The sequence below is a fragment of the Thermobia domestica genome, unplaced genomic scaffold, assembly GCF_964235325.1.
Source record: "Thermobia domestica unplaced genomic scaffold, izTheDome1.hap1.1 HAP1_SCAFFOLD_894, whole genome shotgun sequence".
Lineage (NCBI taxonomy): Eukaryota > Metazoa > Arthropoda > Insecta > Zygentoma > Lepismatidae > Thermobia > Thermobia domestica.
The window spans coordinates 23493-43598 of record NW_027656604.1 but is presented as its reverse complement, the minus strand read 5'-3'; the positions used below and the strand labels follow the sequence as shown (position 1 = coordinate 43598).

At 35.8% G+C, this 20106-nt stretch overlaps 2 protein-coding genes across 2 annotated transcripts in view; both read left to right on the top strand.

The window, feature by feature from the left end:
* Positions 1–11507, top strand: part of LOC145677460 (adenosine deaminase-like) — a gene marked incomplete at its 5' end in the record, with an annotated part of 40547 nt that extends 29040 nt beyond the window's left edge. Inside the window, 1 exon segment of the mRNA XM_081747935.1 lies at positions 7329–11507. Within this exon segment, the coding sequence (XP_081604061.1) occupies positions 7329–7421 (93 nt within the window).
* A 120-nt stretch (positions 11508–11627) lies between these two features.
* On the top strand, positions 11628–20106 carry LOC145677459 (52 kDa repressor of the inhibitor of the protein kinase-like). The gene is made up of 2 exons (XM_081747934.1): positions 11628–13292; positions 17702–20106. Exon 2 carries the CDS (start codon positions 18443–18445, stop codon positions 19985–19987), a length of 1545 nt encoding a protein of 514 aa, XP_081604060.1. The 5' UTR covers positions 11628–13292; positions 17702–18442; the 3' UTR covers positions 19988–20106.

The window sequence follows — 20106 nt, the reverse complement described above, 5'->3', positions numbered from 1 at the left end:
TAATTTAGTTGAATTAAACTTCCTTACATTTAAAACATATTCATTTTTATTACCGCCTGGATAATTTCACTACGTACTTGTGACATCTAGCGTCAATCAGTTGAATTACGCTTAAACATGCATACCGCAATCAACATATATAAATCGTGAATTGTGAGAAATTCTTACGTGATATGAGAAAACTATTGCCAGTTTCGGTTTCAGCATGTTCAAATACATATAAAACACCCAAAATTATAAAAACAACAGAACCTATGCGGCCTTGTGTAATTAAGTTGCTGCAATTCGGGCTTATTTCGGGCTCATTTGATTATCACAGAGCTCAGTCCGGGATAGGGCCTAAATGCTAAGACATATTTTGGACTCGGGTCGGGCCTCACATTGTAAATTCACAGGCCGGGCCCGGGCTGAAAATTCCGGCCCGTGCAGACCTCTGCTCTGCACCCGCACACATTCCTTCCTAGTCCAGAAAATCTCCTCCCCTCCGCATCGTCAATAATGGTAAGTTTGTTCCTCGTATATTTGCTTATTATTGTAAGAGAAGTTCAAACCAGAACTCTAAAATTTGTTCGTTCTCTGGGGTAATGTGAGTAATGCAAATTAAGAAAGATATGCGTAATATACAAATGTCAGAAAAACTTGATATCAATTTGAATAACCTTTTACGTAATGTTTATTTTAGAAATAATAAACTTATGCAAGTATAGCGAGGCATCTGAAATTTAATGTTAAATAGTGGCGAGTGAGCCAGAAGGGGCGTGCACTATTCAGTTAGTCAAAGAACTTATATATGTAGCTTGAAAACTAATACTAGTTAAACCAATATTGAATTAGACAAATTTGATCACTCTGGCCACAGAAAAGGCGTCACCTTCTATGGCCCACTCATCTCATGATGGGAATGAAAGACAGAGGAAAAAAAAAGACAAATTTGTAAAAAGTAGGATAACCATAATTGGAAATAGTGTGTGTATTTTTAAGGAGGAAACCCAGAAGTACATTCTCGATATAATAATAATAATAATAATAATAATAATAATAATAATAATAATAATAATAATAATAATAATAATAATAATAATAATAATCTTTCTCACTTCAATCATAGGTTGATGCGCAAGAAAGAAATTTTAAAACTTTTCTCTCCCCTGGGAGAGCTGTTTTATAATTTGATAAGGTCTCTTCTTCGTAACTGCATCTATCCCTGATCGGACCGCGGTGGATCAGTGGTAGAGCGTTCACCTCTAATGCATGGCGTCCTTAGTTCGATCTCAGCTCGCACCAAGTGAACTTTGTGGAGGACAAACACCATGTGTGGGGGTTTTCTCGGGGTTCTCCCGTTTCCTTCCACTTTCTGCATTCCAGCATTTCCTTCTTTTCACAACATCACTAGCTCCTTTAATCTACCAGGCATAACTGTGGGACGTAAAACTTATAGATTTTTCTATCCTTGATCTTCCACTTCCTGGTTTTTCTTCTGCCTTTTCCCCTATCAACATGGTGATCCAATCGGAGTGCCGAATAAGATGTCCAAGCATGCTGTTTCTTTTTTTTTTCCTATTATCTTCATGATCTGTCGTCCTTCATTAGCTTCCTTTAGTACGTCTTCATTCCTTTTCCTTATACAGTATTGTTATTATTACACAACCACACAAAATAAATAAAAGTTCTGTGCACTGGACCCCAGGGTATTGATTCGATGTATTTTGGTACCCAGAATCCAAATTTCGAAACTCCAGGACGATTTGACCGTGTCATCTTTGTTTTATGGGCGAAGAACGTAAGTGCTGTTTTACGTTTGCTTATGTTTATCGCCCATTTAAAAAAATATCACGGTCAATCGTCCTGGGGTTTCGAAATTTGGATTCTGTATTATAAAATACATCAAATCCATACCCTGGGGTCTGGTGCACAGAACTTTTATTCTTTTTGTGTAGCTGTGTTATTATTATTATTATTATTATTATTATTATTATTATTATTATTATTATTATTATTATTATTATTATTATTATTATTATTATTATTATTATTTTCCATGCGTACATTTTCTCGAAAATATCCTCCCCCTAAGAGATGATCAACAATTCATTCCTGAATAGTACTCAGCTTCTTTTCCTACTAATGACTATTTAGGAGTTTTTCCTTAGCTGAATCTCGTTATATTGTGTCTCCATTGTACGTAGAATAGGATTCGATTGCCAGTGTAAGCTCACAACTTCCGAAGTTGAGTCAACATCGTGAAAGAAATTGAGAACTATCCGAATAAAGTGGTAGCGATCTCTGGCCAAGAAAGACGAAAGGATTGTTTGATGTCATTGCACTGATCACGATCTTCTAGGTTGTGAATGTTTACCAGCTGGCATGTCCAGGCCCCTATGGGCTGTATTGCTGAGTTTAGATTTTAGACTAATAAACAGCTGTCTTTAGAAAATAACCTTGTAACATTAATATGATAGTCATGAGTTCCGAACCATAGTGTCAAGTGGTATAAATCTCACTTGGGTGGTAAAATTTGTTATTAGACATTCGTGGGAATCAACTGCTCTGTTAAAATATTTCAGTTTTCTAACATTGTTATGCCTAATTATTATTAAGCATTAATAATTACTTATTATTAAGAAGGAGCTGAAAATCGAGAAACATGGAAGAAATATTTCAAGGTCCAAACTGAAAATTAAGAAGAAACGAAAAAAATCTCATCAGTCCCAGGACCGGCCAAAAGGCAGAATACTTAATAATAATAATAATAATAAGAAGAAGAATTTTAAAATTTCGTTCTTGATTATAAGAATACATTATAGCCTACATTATAAAAGTCGTATACATCCTAGAAATAGTATATACATATCAACGAAATACCTTACTACTGTCAAACAACATTTGTACTATGTATACATTTATATTAATTCTATAGACTGTCACGTCTTTTAATCACGTGGCTCCTCAGATTGCCTCACAACGATGAGCAAACGCCAATGATTTGAGTATTCTAGTAGGGAATCGAACCTAGAATCACGCGAACAGGAGTCAAAAGTTCTAACCACAAGACTCTGGAACCCCTTAGTATGACGTTATGCTTGAAATTCAAATGATTCTACCAAAAACAATTATCAACGAAATAGTTTATTACATCTCTAACACATTACATTTATACTGCGCATACATCTATATTAATTACATTATGAAAATGAGTATGCCTGAAATTAAAATGATCCTACAAAAAGCATATTTTTCAACGAAATACCTTCCTATTGTCATGTATACGGGTAATTTTATTCGTGGGAGGAAGGAGGAGTCGCCCGAAGTAAGGAAGAAATACAATACTCTCCTATCTGATAATTGAAATCATGAATAAATTTTATTATTATTATTCTTTCTGTATATGTTCATTTTCGAGTTAATCATTCCATATCGGACTCCCGAAGAAAAAAAAACTATCGAAACAACTTATTGACCGTGCTGATAGCGACTACTCCCCGTCACGACACCGTTTTTCAGTTTTGTTAGTGTTAGGAAAAAGAAGAGTGAGAAAGAAGAGTAGCAGAGGGAGGCAGAGAAGAAAAGAAAAAGAGAAAGAATGAAGAAAGATAAAGGATTGGAGGAGAAAGGATTACTGGATAATTCAGGAAATATAGTAATGAACTTGAATGGTTATTAACGAAGGATCAATTCCGAAGTGATCCGGAAATAGACACATGTCCATAAATACGAGCCTGATCTGGGTCCAGGCGACTGCACAAGAGGGAGTTGCCCAAACCCAGCCCAAGCTAGGTGAAAATGGAATTTAATTGGTTGTAAGGTAATCCTGAATGGTAAATATTAACTATCCAGTCTCTGAACTCCATACTCTGAGATCGACCACACATATGAATTAGTTTGGCGAGACTTCTTTTTTGAAGGAGAGAGTACCAAATTCTTTTCCTCTTTGATTCCTTCAATTTGTCACACTTCTTGCAACACAGATATTATAGCACAACGACAGTAGAATTTCCAGTAAGTGCACTTTGCAGTTCGTTTCAAGACTATTCTAAAACTCAAGGGTCACAAAATCACCCTCCCCTCTTTCCCTTTTCGAAGGGATCTTTCGGGGGGAAAGGTGAAAAATGTGGAAACAATTGGATACAATTACTAAGAACATTTTCCTTCTTCCTTAACAAGTCTCTTGTTTATGGTCATTTCGTCTTGTGTGATAAGGCGGACTTCAGAACACAAAATTGCAACGCTCCAGATTCCCTACCCAAATTGTCACGCGGTTCGTATGTCAGTCTTCGAATTTCTTCAAAGAATGTTACATTATCTGCTATGAGATCTGCAAACGATCTCCATTGTATAACTGCTATCTCGATAGAGGCAGTGGACAAAACTGAGGACAAAGCTGCCCAAAACAAGTTTTTGACAAAAAAAAAAAAAAAAAAAAAAAAAAGGAAGAAACAGAGACAACATTTGTTTTTAGCCAGAAGCGCTCATAAATCACTACCACGTGACGCGAAGATTATTAGGGCTAGAGGTTCAGCAGAGAACTCTCAATTCCTGGAGAAATTCTATCCTCTACGTTGCCAAGTGTAAACGAAAGTATACATTATAATTAATCTAAATTGATCTGGGGCATTAAATCAAAAACAGAAACCATGAACATATAGGTATTGCTGTTGGAAAATATCATGGAAAATTTTGAGACGGTAAGTGCAATATCTTGTTAAATATTCACATAGAAATATCTACGTGTTATCTTATAGGGATCCTGAAACACTTGCAAGTGGGTAGACATCCCCTTAACACAAAACAAAACAAAAAAGGGAAATTCTGTGATCTAGGGACCGTAAAATAAATTAAAAAAAAAAAAAAAAAAACGCACGAGTGGACTGGGTAGGTAATAGTTAACACATCGGCACTGTAAACCGCAGTCTCGGATTCGATTTTCGGGCCTTTAGTGCATTTTTTTAAAAAACTGTTTGTAAATCATTGTATTCTTATCTATATAGGAATTGTTATAATATAAAATCGCTTTTTCTTCTGTATTTGTCCTCTCTGTATATAAAATATGTTATCACTTACTGAGGAAACGGATGTACCGTTTGAACATAGCGCTGTCCTCAAGCCGAATTTTATCATATTATTTTGATGAACATGCATATCCTAAAAGGAAAGAAGAGTTCAAAATGTAAATGCCAAAAACAGTGTGTTTTACGAGTCTCTCAAGTTAGTGATATGAAATTCGGCGTATAAACTGTTCTTTAAAAATAATTGGACAGGTATTCCAACGTTTCAAAAGTTCCGTTTCTGGTGGGGGGGGGGGGAGTGAGGACATTTCTATATCTTAATTTCCAATTTTGTATTCATGAAATGCTTAATATGATTTGAACCGTTTGAAATTAATTTTTAATAGAGTTAGCACTTAGATTGAGATGGGTTTTTTGTGATTTCACTGTGAGTGAAATATGTATCGAAAGGGGAAGAAGATAACGGGGGTTCAGTTTCCTTTTCCTTCCAAGAATTTGTTACGATTCCCTGAAGTTGAGGATAGTGAAACTTGGAATATCAGGTTCTCATTAAATATAAATGGCCCAGCGTTTTGCAAAATTCCTTTCTAGAGGGAGAGGGGACAATTTACATATTATTTCAAATTTCTGATTTTCTGTGAGAAAACTGCTAAATTCTTTGAAATGATTTTTGAACATAATACATGGTTGGGGCTGTATTTCTATCGTTTCATTTTGATCCAAATCCATACCCTAAAGAGAGTAAAGGGGTTTAAAATTCTTTGCCAATAATAAAGTGTCTTAGGGACCCTTCAAGTTAACGAGATGAAACTCGGCTTATAAGCACGTTTAAAATAAGTGACCAGATATTTCAAACTGTTTTCGCACTGATAAAATGTTCAATGTGAGAAAATGGCTCAACTGTTCGAATGAACTTCTGAATTTAGTTCGCACTCAAGTTGAGCTGGGTTTTATGCTTTAACTTTGATTGAAATATGTAACCTAAGAGGGGAAGAAGGAAGGGGTTCAAATATGCCCTTCAAATTTTTTTTCCCGTAAACTTTAGTGTTTCTGTGCGAAGATCAGGCATTTCATCTATTGTGCTGCCAAAATGTCTTGAGCCGTGGCAAAAATGCGAATTAACACTCATACCCTCACACACCCATGCGTTGAGCCAATAAGGGTTCAGCTGTTGCTAGGCGAGAGAAAGCGAGTGGAATACCTTCAGCCGATAGCAGCGCTTGCAACGAAAGACTAGGGATCAAGTCAATCTGGCATATCTATAGTCAGATTTCTAGCGAAAAGTCGTTTCAGAGTAAAGTTACATATCTAGTAGTAAAGTATAAAACTATTTTCAACCGGTGAATATTGCATTATAGGAAATAGGTAGCTGGTACGAAAGATACGTGGAATGCTAAGAATTAAAAATATGGTAATTGTTTCATTAATAATACTATCTTAATTTTCTTCTTCTTCTTCTTATTATTATTATTAAAAGTTCTACCTTAATGGACAGAAACTTATGAAAGAATAGTTTTTTGTTAAAACCTTGAACATAACATATACAAGTGTTATTTGTGACCAACGTTTCCTATGCGATACTATGAATATACCCGTGATTTTTTTTAATGTGACATTACTGTGAACTGGGTTCCGCGGTGGCTTAGTGATAGAGTGTTCACCTCTGGTGCATGGGGTCCCTGCTTCGATCTCAGCTCGCACCAAGTGAACTTTGTGGTGGGCAAACACTGTGTGCGTGGGTTTTCTCTTGGTTCTCCCACTTTTCATTCCATTTCATTCATTTCTCATCATCACAGTCTCCTTTATCCCACCTAGCATAATCGTGGAACGTTAAACTCAGATTTCATTTCATTTTTCATTACTGTGAACTGAAATAGATAATAGGACATGAATATTGATCCCAACTACTAAATAGGAAGATAATTCGCCTCAAAAGCAAGAGGTGGTGTAAGGTGGTGTAAGACATCTTACTCGGAGTGGATTAGATCACTGTCGATTTACTTCCATTTCGATTTTTTTTTCACTTTAAGAAAGATATTGAGACTTTCTTACAGTTACCTTTTTATATTTCTTCTTTTATCAAAATCATTACAGATTAAACAAATTTAGTTCTCGTGCTTCATTCAAATTATCAAACTTTCATTGATTTTGTGACCCTGATGAGCATATTACCTGCTGATCAGTCATTTGTAGTAACTTCCGAATTTTTTAAATTTCCGTACGTGTAAAAAAAAATAAAATAAAATAAATAAATAAAAAATCGCCCGCCCGTGTATGTAATTTGAGGCCTATTTATTCATGACATATTTGTCGTTTTCATTTCAGAATCTTAATGCAGCTCGATCCTGCTTTTTGCCAGAAGATGAGAAGCGTCAGTTACTGAAACAGCTCAAGTCTACGTACGGGTTTGAAGACTAGAGTATTCTATATAAAACTTGCATGTGATGTATACATTTCATTTTCTTAAAGCATTTACAATTCATTACTATAAATAATAGAGACCAGTATGTTCAAAGGGGGGGGGGGAGGAGGGAAGATAAAATAATGTAGTAATAATAATAATAAGCAATGGTAGTTACGGGATTTCACGGGTAAAGTGTACAATGGAAATATTGCAATTTCTTTGCTCAATTTGTCAGTATATTAAAAAGACATATCATGTCGTTTGTGATCTTTGAATCAGAAGTGTTCTAATAATAAAAAAGAGAAGAAAAGAAAACTTTTTTTTTTTTTTTTTTTTTATATATAATGTAGAGTTTGACTAGTTGACTGAGCTAGTCAAAGAGTAGTTTCACTTAGAACATTGTCTTAATGAATTCAGTTGCATTTATGAGCTCTCTTGTGCCTATTATAGATAAGAATTCTCACTTTTGGTACAGGGTATTTGTGGGAAAATATGATTCGGATGTTAACGTTAAGAGCACATCCATTTGTCATATGACAGCAGTGATGAAAAGGAGTTTTCAATTACAAACAAAAAATTCAGTTTGTATTTTGTGTGTATACTGTTCCTTGGAGGATATTATATATAGATTATACCTAGGTATATATACATATACAGTGTATTCGGAAACAGCACCAAAAAACTTTGAGAAATGAATTCTCACACGAAAACAATTATAGACCAATATGGGTGCACGAATGCGTCATTTCGGAGCTAGATCCCGCCGAAAGTTGGTCAGAACATAAAATGAAAAAGGTCATAACTCGAGAACAATATGTGGTAGGAAGATCAAAAAAACTTCTTTCGGGCCTAGATTCCATTAAATGTATAAGTGGATGTAGAACAGGGATGGCGACAGGGTTAGCCTCGAAATATAGAAAATATATAAAACCTAAAATATATGAAACGATAATTATGCCTTTTGTGCTGCATGGTTGCGAAACATGACCGCTTATTCTGAGGGATGAACGCTGGCTGGAAGTATATGAAAATAAAGTCCCGAGGCGAATGTTCAGATCCAAGAAGAACGGGAATGGGGAATGTCCAAAACTTCATAACGAGGAACTGCATAATTTATGCTGTTTACCTACTATTATTAGGGTTATTAAGTCTAAAAGGCTCAAGTGGGCAGGTCATCTAGCTAGAATGGAAGCAAGTATGAAAGCTTTTAAAATTTTAACTGGAAACTCAATCGGAAAGAGATCATTAGGAGACTTAGGCGCAGATGGGATGATAATATTAAGATGGATCTCTCAGAAATAGGAATACAAAGTAGAAACTGAATTCAGTTTGCTAAGGACAGAAGTCAATGCAGAGCTTTTGTGAATGCAGGATTGAACCTCCGGGCTCCGTACACTATAAAGTTAGTTACGTAGTTAGATTCGTAAGCTCTGCTACAAACAAACTGATCAGGGACTGAAAACTAGGACAGATTTCATATCAATTCACACATGAATGAAATCTAGGCACAAAATAACTACTGTTCTTTTATCCGACATTTCATATTCGTTATAGCCTTTTTTTTTTTTTTTTAATAGTGTTCCGACCAATTTTGGGCTGCATATTGCGCATCCATGTTTATATATACTAAAAATGGCGTATTTGTGGAAAATATTTGAAATGATTGTTGTTTTCCTGTTTGTACAGCATTATAGCAATAGCTTTTAGTAGGTCTAATTACAACAAGTTCTAGCAATTACATGATTTAAGCAATGTTGCCAACTTTAGCGATGTTTATCATATCTCCGGAACGGTTTGAGATATCAAAGTGCTGTAAACGGTAAAATAATTTGTACGTCCATTGCAAACCATAAAAGATTTGATACTTAGCTAAGCATTTTTTCGAAATAAAGTCTTTCAAAAAAACTCAAATTTTCAAGCCCTAGTAACTTCGTTCCTATTCATTGGAAACAAAGTCATACCATGACATCCAACGCTAAGTTACTTTCGATGTGCATTATGTGTGATAGAAGCTTCCAAACTTTGGATGTTTGTGATACTGTAACATCCTTACTTGCAACACTGAATAATAAATGTGATATTTTAAGTTTTCGTTTGACATGCTGATTTGAAATATGTAATAATCCAACGTAAAGCCGTTTAAAAAAAAAAAAAAAAAAAAAAAAAAAAAAAAAAAAAACTTTATATTGGGTTGGTAACATTGTTTGTTGAGTGTTTCTGTTTAATACATGCTAAGATGTTCTTCTTATAGTTGTTTCGTGCAAAGTTTCGCTTTTCTCTCTCTTTTGGTTTCTCCGTTATAGCGGATGATTTGGCCACCCTGTATATATATATATATATATATATATATATATATATATATATATATATATATATATATGTGTGTGTGTGTGTGTGTGTGTGTGTGTGTGAGTGTGTGCAAGTAAATAAAATAAATAAATAAGTGGTTTGTCCCAGGTTTGTTTTTCAGTTGCAGTCAATATTAGATCACATATTATTTAATCACATATTGTTACATACAGGTCATGAACCGAAGTTTAAAAAAATGTGTAATGTGGTAAGCACAACAAATCTGTTCGTCCAAGGGATAAAATCCCAACTTCTCACTTGCTGCCGCCGGCTCGTTTGAGTCGTAGTCAGTATAGCGATAATATTTTGTTGTTTTCTAGAATTTTTACACACCCTGGTATTGTGTAAAAAGGAAATTGTAGTACCATTGTAAATCCATTATTGTAGACATGTGTAAATAATGGTCTAATGGACTGTTACTAATCTTTCAGATATCATGCCGAAAGTAATACTGTATTTTCATTCTAAATTTTAGTATACTTTTTGACTGGTTGGAAGAGACATTAGTGTTTACATATTCTTTCTTTAAATGTTTTATGGGTACAAGATTTATATTTTTTAAAAGATACTTTAAAATTCATTTTAGATCAAATACAAAGATTAAATAAGAAGTTCTAACAACTTCTTAATACATAATTTATTAGAAAACACTAGAACTCTAAATGAGATTTTATGTTTATTTCTTCTTGGGGAACAGTTCTATGTCACGACTGTATTAAGCAACTTTAAGGTTCACACATCTTTCGGAATTAAGAAATATTGTGCAATTTCAGTCGTGAGTGTAAAACATTTTTCACATAAGAATATAATGGATCATTCCTCAAAACTTGAAGCCCGGATTAAGGTATCAGCTCAAGGTCCAAAATGAATAGGGAATCTAGTCTTTCGAATGAGAACGACGACTTACTTATTTGTACTCTATTTCTATTTTTTAAGGGTTCGCGTGCTAACGGTTGCCGACTCTTGGTCTAAGCATTTAGTCCTTATTTGACTATTACAAATACAGTGCAACCTTTTTGGTAAGTCCCTATCAGTATTTCTATACTAAGATACACTTAATGATTTTTTTTTCAATGTTCTGTTGAAGTTGTCCTATATAATACATACATTACTACTATTATTATTATTTAAAGGAAATATTGATTTTAATTAGTCTTTTTCTCAGGATTTTAACGCAGATCAAATATATTGCCGTAATGAATATATACACTTATTATTCAAATTTCATAACGATGAACGACATTCCAGTATAAGATTTATTAACATACTAGTTACGTGCGCCAGCCAAACGAATAGCACTTTGTTACAACTGTAATGTTTTAAAGTAATCGTAAATATTGTATTAAGTTAATTACAGCTCAATAACATTGTACTGAGAACAATGATATTTATGAAAAAATCAAAATATTTTTATACCTCAAGAAATAGAGTATAATCAAAATATATTTTAATACTTACTTACTTATGATCATTAGTGTCATGTGCATAGTAGTGTTGTGAATTTTTACCACATAGCAAGCATCTTCATACTTTTTTATTCTCTGTAGTGAGAGGTTTGTATGTTCAATATAGATTACAGAAATCGTGAATACCTTATTGCAAATAGCATGTCACATAATAATATAAATACAATGAGGAACCTGTTTCGCTGAATCTTTCATGTTCCAGATGACAATGTAAATCACTATGTAAAATATTTTTAAAAAATATAGGATTTATTGCACTCAAATAAATGTAAATTGCATTTCAAACATATTTTTTAATGTCAATGTGTTTATCTTTAGAACTAGGAGATATTTAGATAATAGTTCATTACTTACAAACTTGTTAGAAAATATACAGAAGGTCGTTTCATCCTTGTGGTAATGAATTGCTCCCGTCTTCCTTAGGTTATGAAACCCCTTTTCCATCACTGATTATGTTCAGTATGATGGTCCTGGCGGTGAAATATTGCACGACATCGGAGCTTCCATTCAGCACAGCCTAATACAGTTTCGCCTGTCCTTGAATACGTTCTAGAATTCCTCAAGTGTTGTAGCTCGGCGTTTTGTGATTTTTCCGTTTTAATAAGCCAAAAGCTTAAAAATCCATGGGACAGTGGCGTAGGGAAGGGGGGGGCCCAGGGGGGCCGGGCCCCCCCCCAAAGGGTTCCGACAATCTATTTTGGTACTTTGATATTTGTAATTTTATCTCTGAACAAACAATAATTTCCTTTCATGCACTCCATTTCAAAGCTCGTGTTTGGGGTCCAGGGTTCGATCCCAGCCCCCGCCAAGTGAACTTTGTGGTGGACAAACACCGTGTGCGTGGGTTTTCTCGGGGTTCTCCCGTTTCCTCCCACTTTCTTCATTCCACCATTTCATTCATTTCTCATCTTCACCGTCTCCTTTAGCCTAGCCGGCATAACCGTGGGACGTAGAACTCAAAGATTTCATTTCATTTTTTTTTTTCATTTCAAAGCAAAATATGACACTAAATAGTTCCTATCCTATACAAGCTGTGTTTGCCAACGTCGTATTCATTCTTTAAAAATGTTTACATATTGGAGGTATGGAAATCGAAGTTTCCAAGAATCTCTGCTGTTCAAACGAAAGAATGGAAAGAGAGTGAGGAGGGCCTACGCAAATGGTGACGTGACCTTGAAGTTATTGTTGTACTGTTTGACATAGCAATGACCACCACAGTCTTCTTTGACCCAAAGCCAAAGTTTGCAGATTGAACCAGGAAATACTGACAATAATCAGTTCCTTTCTAATCCTAAAAGGATGTTCCGAAAACATTTAATCTTTACCTTAGCTCAAGGGTTAGGAGGGAGTGGACATATTTGAGCCCAAGAAATCATTGACCTGGATAAAAATAACAAAACACGTGATCTATTATCGTACATTTTGAATCAACTACCGCTGTTCCCTATAGGATTAACTACAGCAAGGATCCTGGGCACCCTTCACTTCTACTAGTAGCCGCAATTGGCATCAAAGAAAGCGGCGATCAATTGATTTCGATAAATGCTCAGCAGCTAGGTTTCTTAACCTACAAGGCAAGAAAAAGAAAAAAAGAAAGAGTAAAAATAAAGATTTTCCTTTGTTGTTTTGGTTACATTCAAACAAAAAATATTTTAGGAAAAATTATTTACAGGAGAAGGTGGAAAACAATAGTAAAGACCTGTAGCGTGTGACTAAAATAGTCAAAGCAATCTCTGATATTTGATCAGTTAGAACAGTTCAGGTGTAGAAATAAGAACTAACTTTGCGTTTATCATGGCGGAAAACCTTTTACAAAAGTGGTTAAAGCGGAAGAAAGACAATTCTGTTAATTTCGGCGAGGAAAATGTACAAGCAAAAAAACCAAAAAGCAACGAACAAAAATCTAAACAAGATAATAATTCAGAAAAAAACTCAAAAAACGTTTTAGAAAAGTGGATAGAACGAAAAGCAGACAGTAGTGGTATCAATTTTGCCGAAGAAAATGTGCAAGAACAGCAATCCGGAAACAACAAAAACAGATCTAAAGAAGACAGCACTTCAGAGAAAGATGTAAGTATTATTATTATTATTATTATTATTATTATTATTATTATTATTATTATTATTATTATTATTATTATTATTATTATTATTATTATTATTATTATGTAGTATTGGTAATCACCTTTGTGCAAACGATCCCAGATTTAAATTCCGTTGAAAACAAGTGTTCGGTAATTGTTTAAAAATGTCAATAGCCGTCTATCCTCATTTGTGTTACCAGCGCATAGATGGAATGGGTCAGTGGACCGTAGATAGCAGGACGTGACCCACGGCGACCTACCATTCACTCTGACCCACCAACCCCTCTCCTCAGTGAATTGTATTCAGCATCTTCTGAACACTTGTGAGTTTGTCTACTTTTTACTTTCAAAGCCTCAATTTTTCTTCCTTTTTCATTTGTTTTTATTTACTTATCTGAGGTGAGTAGATCTAAGTGAAAAATGGAAAAACCTTAAACCTCAGGCACTTTTGGATATTGATATTTGTAATTGTACTATAATAATAGCAATAGGACATACTACTTAGTTTTCGGGACGCCCCTGTGCATTTTTAGAGGAGCTGATTACTGGAAGAAAAATATTTTTTAATCACCTGCAATATATGAATTATTAGAAAATCAATGTAACTATGTGTGCGTGATAATCACGGCCAAATGTCAAACCCAAATGAAATGACTTTTGGTATATAATTAGGCCCTAATCCTACTGGGGTGTTATTATATCGCTTTTATTAAAATACATATCCTAAAGGGGAAGTGGGGGTTCGAATTTTTTGGGGAAAAAAATGAGTATCTCACCAGCCGTTAAACTTAGAGAGCTGAAATTCAGTATAACTCTTCATTAAAAAGAAGGAGAACATGTCCTATCATTTTTTTAAATTCTCCTTAATGGGGGGAGGACTTTCTATATATGGAAAGTTGGTAGGGGTTGATATGTAAAAATAATCGAATAAAACCGATATTAGTGTCGGGTTTGATGTGATGCATAGTAGAACTTCCGAAGTAGTTCAAGCGCAAATTTATCCCCATCGGCATAAGGAGAAGGGAGAGGGAGATAAAAATTAAATGTTCAAATAGACCGAGATAAGTGTCGAATCCATAGCTTGTGGGGTCGTTGAGATGAATAGTGATAATCTTGAAGCCGTTCATGTTTACCCCCCTCCGTTGGCATGGAAGGGGAAGGGGAGGTGAAAAGTAAAATATTCAAATTGACCGAGATTAAAAGTCGAATCCATAGTTTTAAGGGCTGCTGAGATGAATAGTGTCAATTCTGAGGCCGTTCAAGTCCAAGTTTGGTCCCTCACCATGAGAGGAGGGGGTGTGAAAAATAAAATGTCCAAATTGATCGATATTATTGTCAACTTCATAGTTTTGGAATCGCTGAGATGAATAATAATAATCACAAATTTGTTTGTTTGTTTAGCTGTCATGCTGTTTCGTTTAATTTTAGTGTTACTTGTTTGTCTTTAAAAAGAATCATGCTATTTCCATTCTATATTTTTCACTTCACAAAAAAGCACTTTAAATATTTAAAAATATATGTGCAATACCATGTTTTAGTGACTAGAACAGATTATTTGTATTTACATTAATTTCAATGTGAAAATAATTTCGGTTTACAAATATTTTGGTTTACGAACAGCGTTACAGAACGGATTAAGTTCGTCACCCCTGAATCCACGGTATATAAATTTTATTAAACTTCAGAAATATTTTTCGAGATTATGTAGTATTAGATGTAGGAAGTAAGTATTTTTATCTAATGGTAAAAAAAAAGTTTTTTCCTATCTATTCTGAGTTATCCTTAGTGTTTTACAACAAATATCCTGAGTTGAATTCCGGAAAATTTTTGTATCACTCTTAGATTGTTCAGAATTTTAAGAACTTACTCACGAAAACTTCAGTTTCGTGTGCTGGTCTGAAATATAATCTACCTATAAATAGATAAGTAGGTTAGCCAGTCCGGGTCAATCACATTTGAAATAGAATTGAGAAAGTACTTCGCATTTTATATCCATTGCTTTCTATTCTATTATAATATAAAGGTAACCAAGAAAGTTCTGTCGCTTTTCGTATAGGTCTGTGCTCAATTGGCCCTCACATCGTGAGTTGAATGCGAATGGAGATAAGGCGAAGGTCAGTTGTTGGTATGCATATTTCCAACATACTATCTGATTGTGACAGTTCAGTTACACCATGAACTTACGTAGGGACAGAGTGAACATGGGACCTCCACAGAGCGTCATAGAGGCGTGTATGTTGTACGGATTCAAACTGGGGTCAAACGCCGCTCCAGATATGCCAGTGCTTTGGTAAGGTTGTCGTGACTACGCGGACAGTGCAACGCTGGTTTAACAAGTTTAAAGACGGTGACGAAACACTCGAAGACGCATCACGTGCCGAAAGACCAACACATGTGGAAAATGAAGATCATCAGGGAGCAGGCGAACAATGGTAAGATATGTGAGGAACTGGGACTACAATTCAGTGTAAGTGAAGAAATTATTCAGCAGCACCTACATCAACTTGGGAAGCACTACAAGTTGGAACAATGGGTCTCACATGAATTGACTCCGGACCAGAAGGCAATGCAAGGAGTCATCTGTGTTTCTTTGGTGTCTCGTCTGGGGAAGTAGCCATTGCTGGAAAGTGTGTTGACATGTGATGAGAAATGGGTCCAGTATAAAGCTCCACGGCGCCGTCATCATTAATTAGCATCCCATGAACCGGTTCCAAAACAGCCAAAACCAGCACTGCACCAGAAGAAGGTCTTCCTGTGTGTTTGGTGGACTGCTCGCGGCATCGTGCATCGGTAACTGCTACCAGCTGGCCAGAGCATCAATGCAATTGTGTACTGTTAGCAGTTGAGACGCGTTCAAGAAAAACTCAAAACTCTAGAACCAGCACTTCTGAATCGTAAAGGGGTCCTCCTGTTACAGGACGACGCTAAGCCCCACGTGGCTAGGATGACCAGGGACACCATTCTACGAATTGGATGGGAAACACCATTGCATCCGTCATACTCCTCGGACATTGCACCGTCCGATTATCACCTGTTCCATTCCTTGGACAATCACCTTAGAGGACGCCAGTTTAAATGCATAGTAGAGGTGCAAAATGCACTTGACTTCTTCGCTTCACTACCCACCAAGTTCTACACGATGGAATCCGTGGCCTTCCAGAACGTTGGCAGAAGGTTGTCGATGTTGATGGGAACTATTTTTGATCTTCCATGTACGTCTTAGGTGACATATCGATGTTCGAAGGTGGTGAGTGAAAAAGTGACAGAACTTTCTTGGTTACCTTTAATTGATGGAGCTTGTGTTTACTATATGGTGCGTTCAGAGCACAAGACAATATAGCTATAGAGTTGTGAGAAGAATAGACATAATTTGTGCTAATCCTAATTACATGGAAATTTTAAGTTTGTACGGTATGCTTAATTATATGGAAAATTTTAGTTTTTTCCCCTTTACGTCGACCTACATTTATCTTGATTTTAGACTTTAACATTTCATCCTATTTTGTAATGAAAAGTATCAGTAATTCAACAAGGGAATAATTATATATGGTAATTAAACTGAATAATTTGACCCATGATAAACACTTTACCATTTTATATCGTAAATGTGAGAGGCCGCGGTGGCTCAGTGGTAGAGCGTTTACCTCTGGTGCTTGGGGTCCCGGATTCGATCCCAGCCCCCGCCAACTGAATTTTGTGGTGGACAAACACCGTGTGCGTGGATCTTCTCGGGGTTCTCCCGATTCCTCCCACTTTCTTCATTCCACCATTTCATTCATTACTCATCATCACCGTCTCCTTTAGCCTAACCGGCATAACCGTGGGACGTAAAACTCACAGATTTCATTTCATTTCATTTATATCGTAAATGTCACATCTACCGGTATTGTAACAGAGCGGTGCTTGAGTGTTTGACTGGAGAAATTCAAATATTGGTCCTTTGGAAAGCTAGGTCAAATTAGTGGAGGTTCTGGGGGACTACGGCCCCCAAGCAATGTAACTTTCATTTGTTCTATTTTCGACCTCTGTAATTCTGAAATAGTAAGATTCGGTTTAATATGATACTTTAAAAACTTCAGCAAAATGTATGCAATTATTCGGAGAGGTGGAAGTGTGGACACATGGGAGAAATGGAAACCCTCTTTTTCACTAAAAATTTGTACGTTCGCTTTAAAAATCAGGGAGCAAAGTTACGAATGAAAGACATCTACCTACCACCTGCCCATGCCCAAGATTTTTTTAAAAATTGATACGTACTGAATGGAACAGTTGCAGATTTTCCTTAATATCTTCCTTAAAAATTGATAAACTATATTAGTTTTTTGTTGATTATTCTATGTACAAATGATGTAACATACATGAAATTGATTTGGCCATCACGTTATATCTTTGCAGAGTGGAGAGAGCAGTGCGACCTCCATATCAAAAATTCAAGAATTCTGTGACTATACTGAGGAAAAGGACGAGGACGACGTGTACGCTCCAAATGACATTGGCCTCTTCATTGGAAAATCCAATATTACAGACGTGGAAAAGGAAATGCTGTTACGAAGAACGTGGGAACCTTCTGCTTCACATAAATGCCATGTTCAAATGATAGGGTCTAAGAAAAGAACTTTTCAAATCAGATGGTTTCAGCGGTATTCTTGGTTGGCATATTCCGATAAACTTAATGGCGCTTTTTGCAAATATTGCTCTTTATTTTGCAAAGGCGGCGTAGGAAGTGGCTCTCATGAAACACCGCAAAGTTTAGTAAAGAAACCTTTCAACAAATGGAAAGACGCAATCGAAACTTTTGATGAACATGCTAGAACGAAATATCACGAACATTCACGAACATCAGCTCAAAATTTTCTCAAAATTTTTGACGGTAAACAAAAGGACGTTGTGCAACAAATGTAAAGTAAAGATGTAAGTGATACCGAGAAGAACAAAGCTATTTTATCAGTTATTGTGGAGACTTTAATATTATGCGGAAGACAGGAAATAGCACTTCGTGGGCATAGGGATTCAGGACGTTTGACGCTGGAGGATCCTGTTCACAATGACGGAAACTTCCGCGCCTTATTGCGTTACCGTGCAAGAGGAGGTGATTCTCTTCTAAGTGATCATATAGAAAATTCGGGCGCAAATGCTATGTACGTAAGTCCAACAGTACAAAATGAACTATTAAACATAATAGGATGTCATATCCAATATAAAATATTACAACGATTAAGGAGTGCCAAGTATTTCAGTGTATTGGCAGATGAAACAACTGATATTAGCCGTATCGAACAATTCTCTCTATGTGTTCGCTATATTGACAGAGACACTGTAAGACTTCGCGAAGATTTTCTTACATTTGTTCCTGTATATGATGTTAAAGGATCAGCTATTGCTTCAACAATTAAGAGTAATCTACTTCAGCTGGGTGTTGAATTAGCTTATTTACGAGGTCAAGGCTATGACGGTGCATCAGCAATGCGAGGATCATTTAACGGAGCTCAATCCCATATTCAGAGAGAGTTCCCTAAAGCTGTTTACACACACTGCTCATCGCACTGCTTAAACTTGTGCTTAAGTGATGCGGCAAAATGTCCTTGTGTTCGTAATTGCTTTTCAACCGTGTCTGAAGTGTGTACGTTTTTTCGAGCGTCAGCTAAAAGGTCGAAAATTCTTAAAGACATTCTTTTAGCTGATGGACTGACCCACTCATCAATTCATGATTATTGTGAAACTCGTTGGATAGAGAGACACGATGCCATTGCCATATTTAAAGATTCATTTCATTCTGTTGTTAAAGCACTAGAAGAAATTACTACAGGAACACAAAGTGATGTATCTAGAAAAGCCGAGACTCTTCATGCAAGTGTGTGTAATTTCCCTTTTATAATTGCTCTGACAATAATGTCAAAGATTCTCTCGACAACATATCCATTATCCAAAGCTTTGCAGAAAGAGCAAATAGATCTAGCATCGGCTATGTCAAGAGTGAGTCTCGTAGAAGAAACAATAAGTAACATGAGAGAAAGTGCAACAGATGAGTTTCGGAAGCTATATATCAATGCTGAAGAAATGTCAAGCAAAGTAGGGGTTACTCCATCCATGCCAAGAAGAGTAGGGACTCAAAGGTTCCGGTCTAATGTAGAAGCTGAAACACCTGAAGAATATTATAGAAGATCAGTGTTTATTCCGTTCCTAGATGAAATTTTGGGTGCATTGAAATCCCGGTTTTCAAATCACAAGCTTATTTTACTCGGTCTTGACAGTTTGCTCCCTAGTAAAACATCGTGTAGGGAATTTAAAGATGTGTTGCCTGCAATTGAGTTCTACAAAGAAGATCTTCATCACAGTAATATTAATATCCTAGAAGCCGAGTGGAATTTATGGGTTGCACATTGGAAGAAAGAAGCTCGTGTTCCTAAATGTGTAGTGGAGACATTACAACAAATAGATGAGGAAATGTTTCCAAACATAAAGGTCCTTCTCACAATTTTAGCAGTGCTTCCTGTTACAACAGCTTCTGTGGAAAGAACTTTCTCTACATTAAGACGACTTAAAAATTATTTGAGAAACAAAACAAACGAAGATCGACTGACAGCTCTAACACTTATGACAGTGCACAGAGATATTTCAATTGACATTGAAGCTGTCGTTAACCGATATGCACAGAGCTCCAGGAGACTACGTTTTAAGTAATGGTTATCCGAGTGGCTATGCTTATCACGTATAGAATGGCTATTTATGCAGTTTAATAACTATTTTTCATATAGATATTATAATTTCAATCTATGTTTTAGTGCTCTTATCAGTTTCAA

Bases quoted from the DNA above. Each gene is read 5' to 3' on its own strand.
- LOC145677459 (XM_081747934.1), top strand. From the start codon at position 18,443: ATGTACGTAAGTCCAACAGTACAAAATGAACTATTAAACATAATAGGA.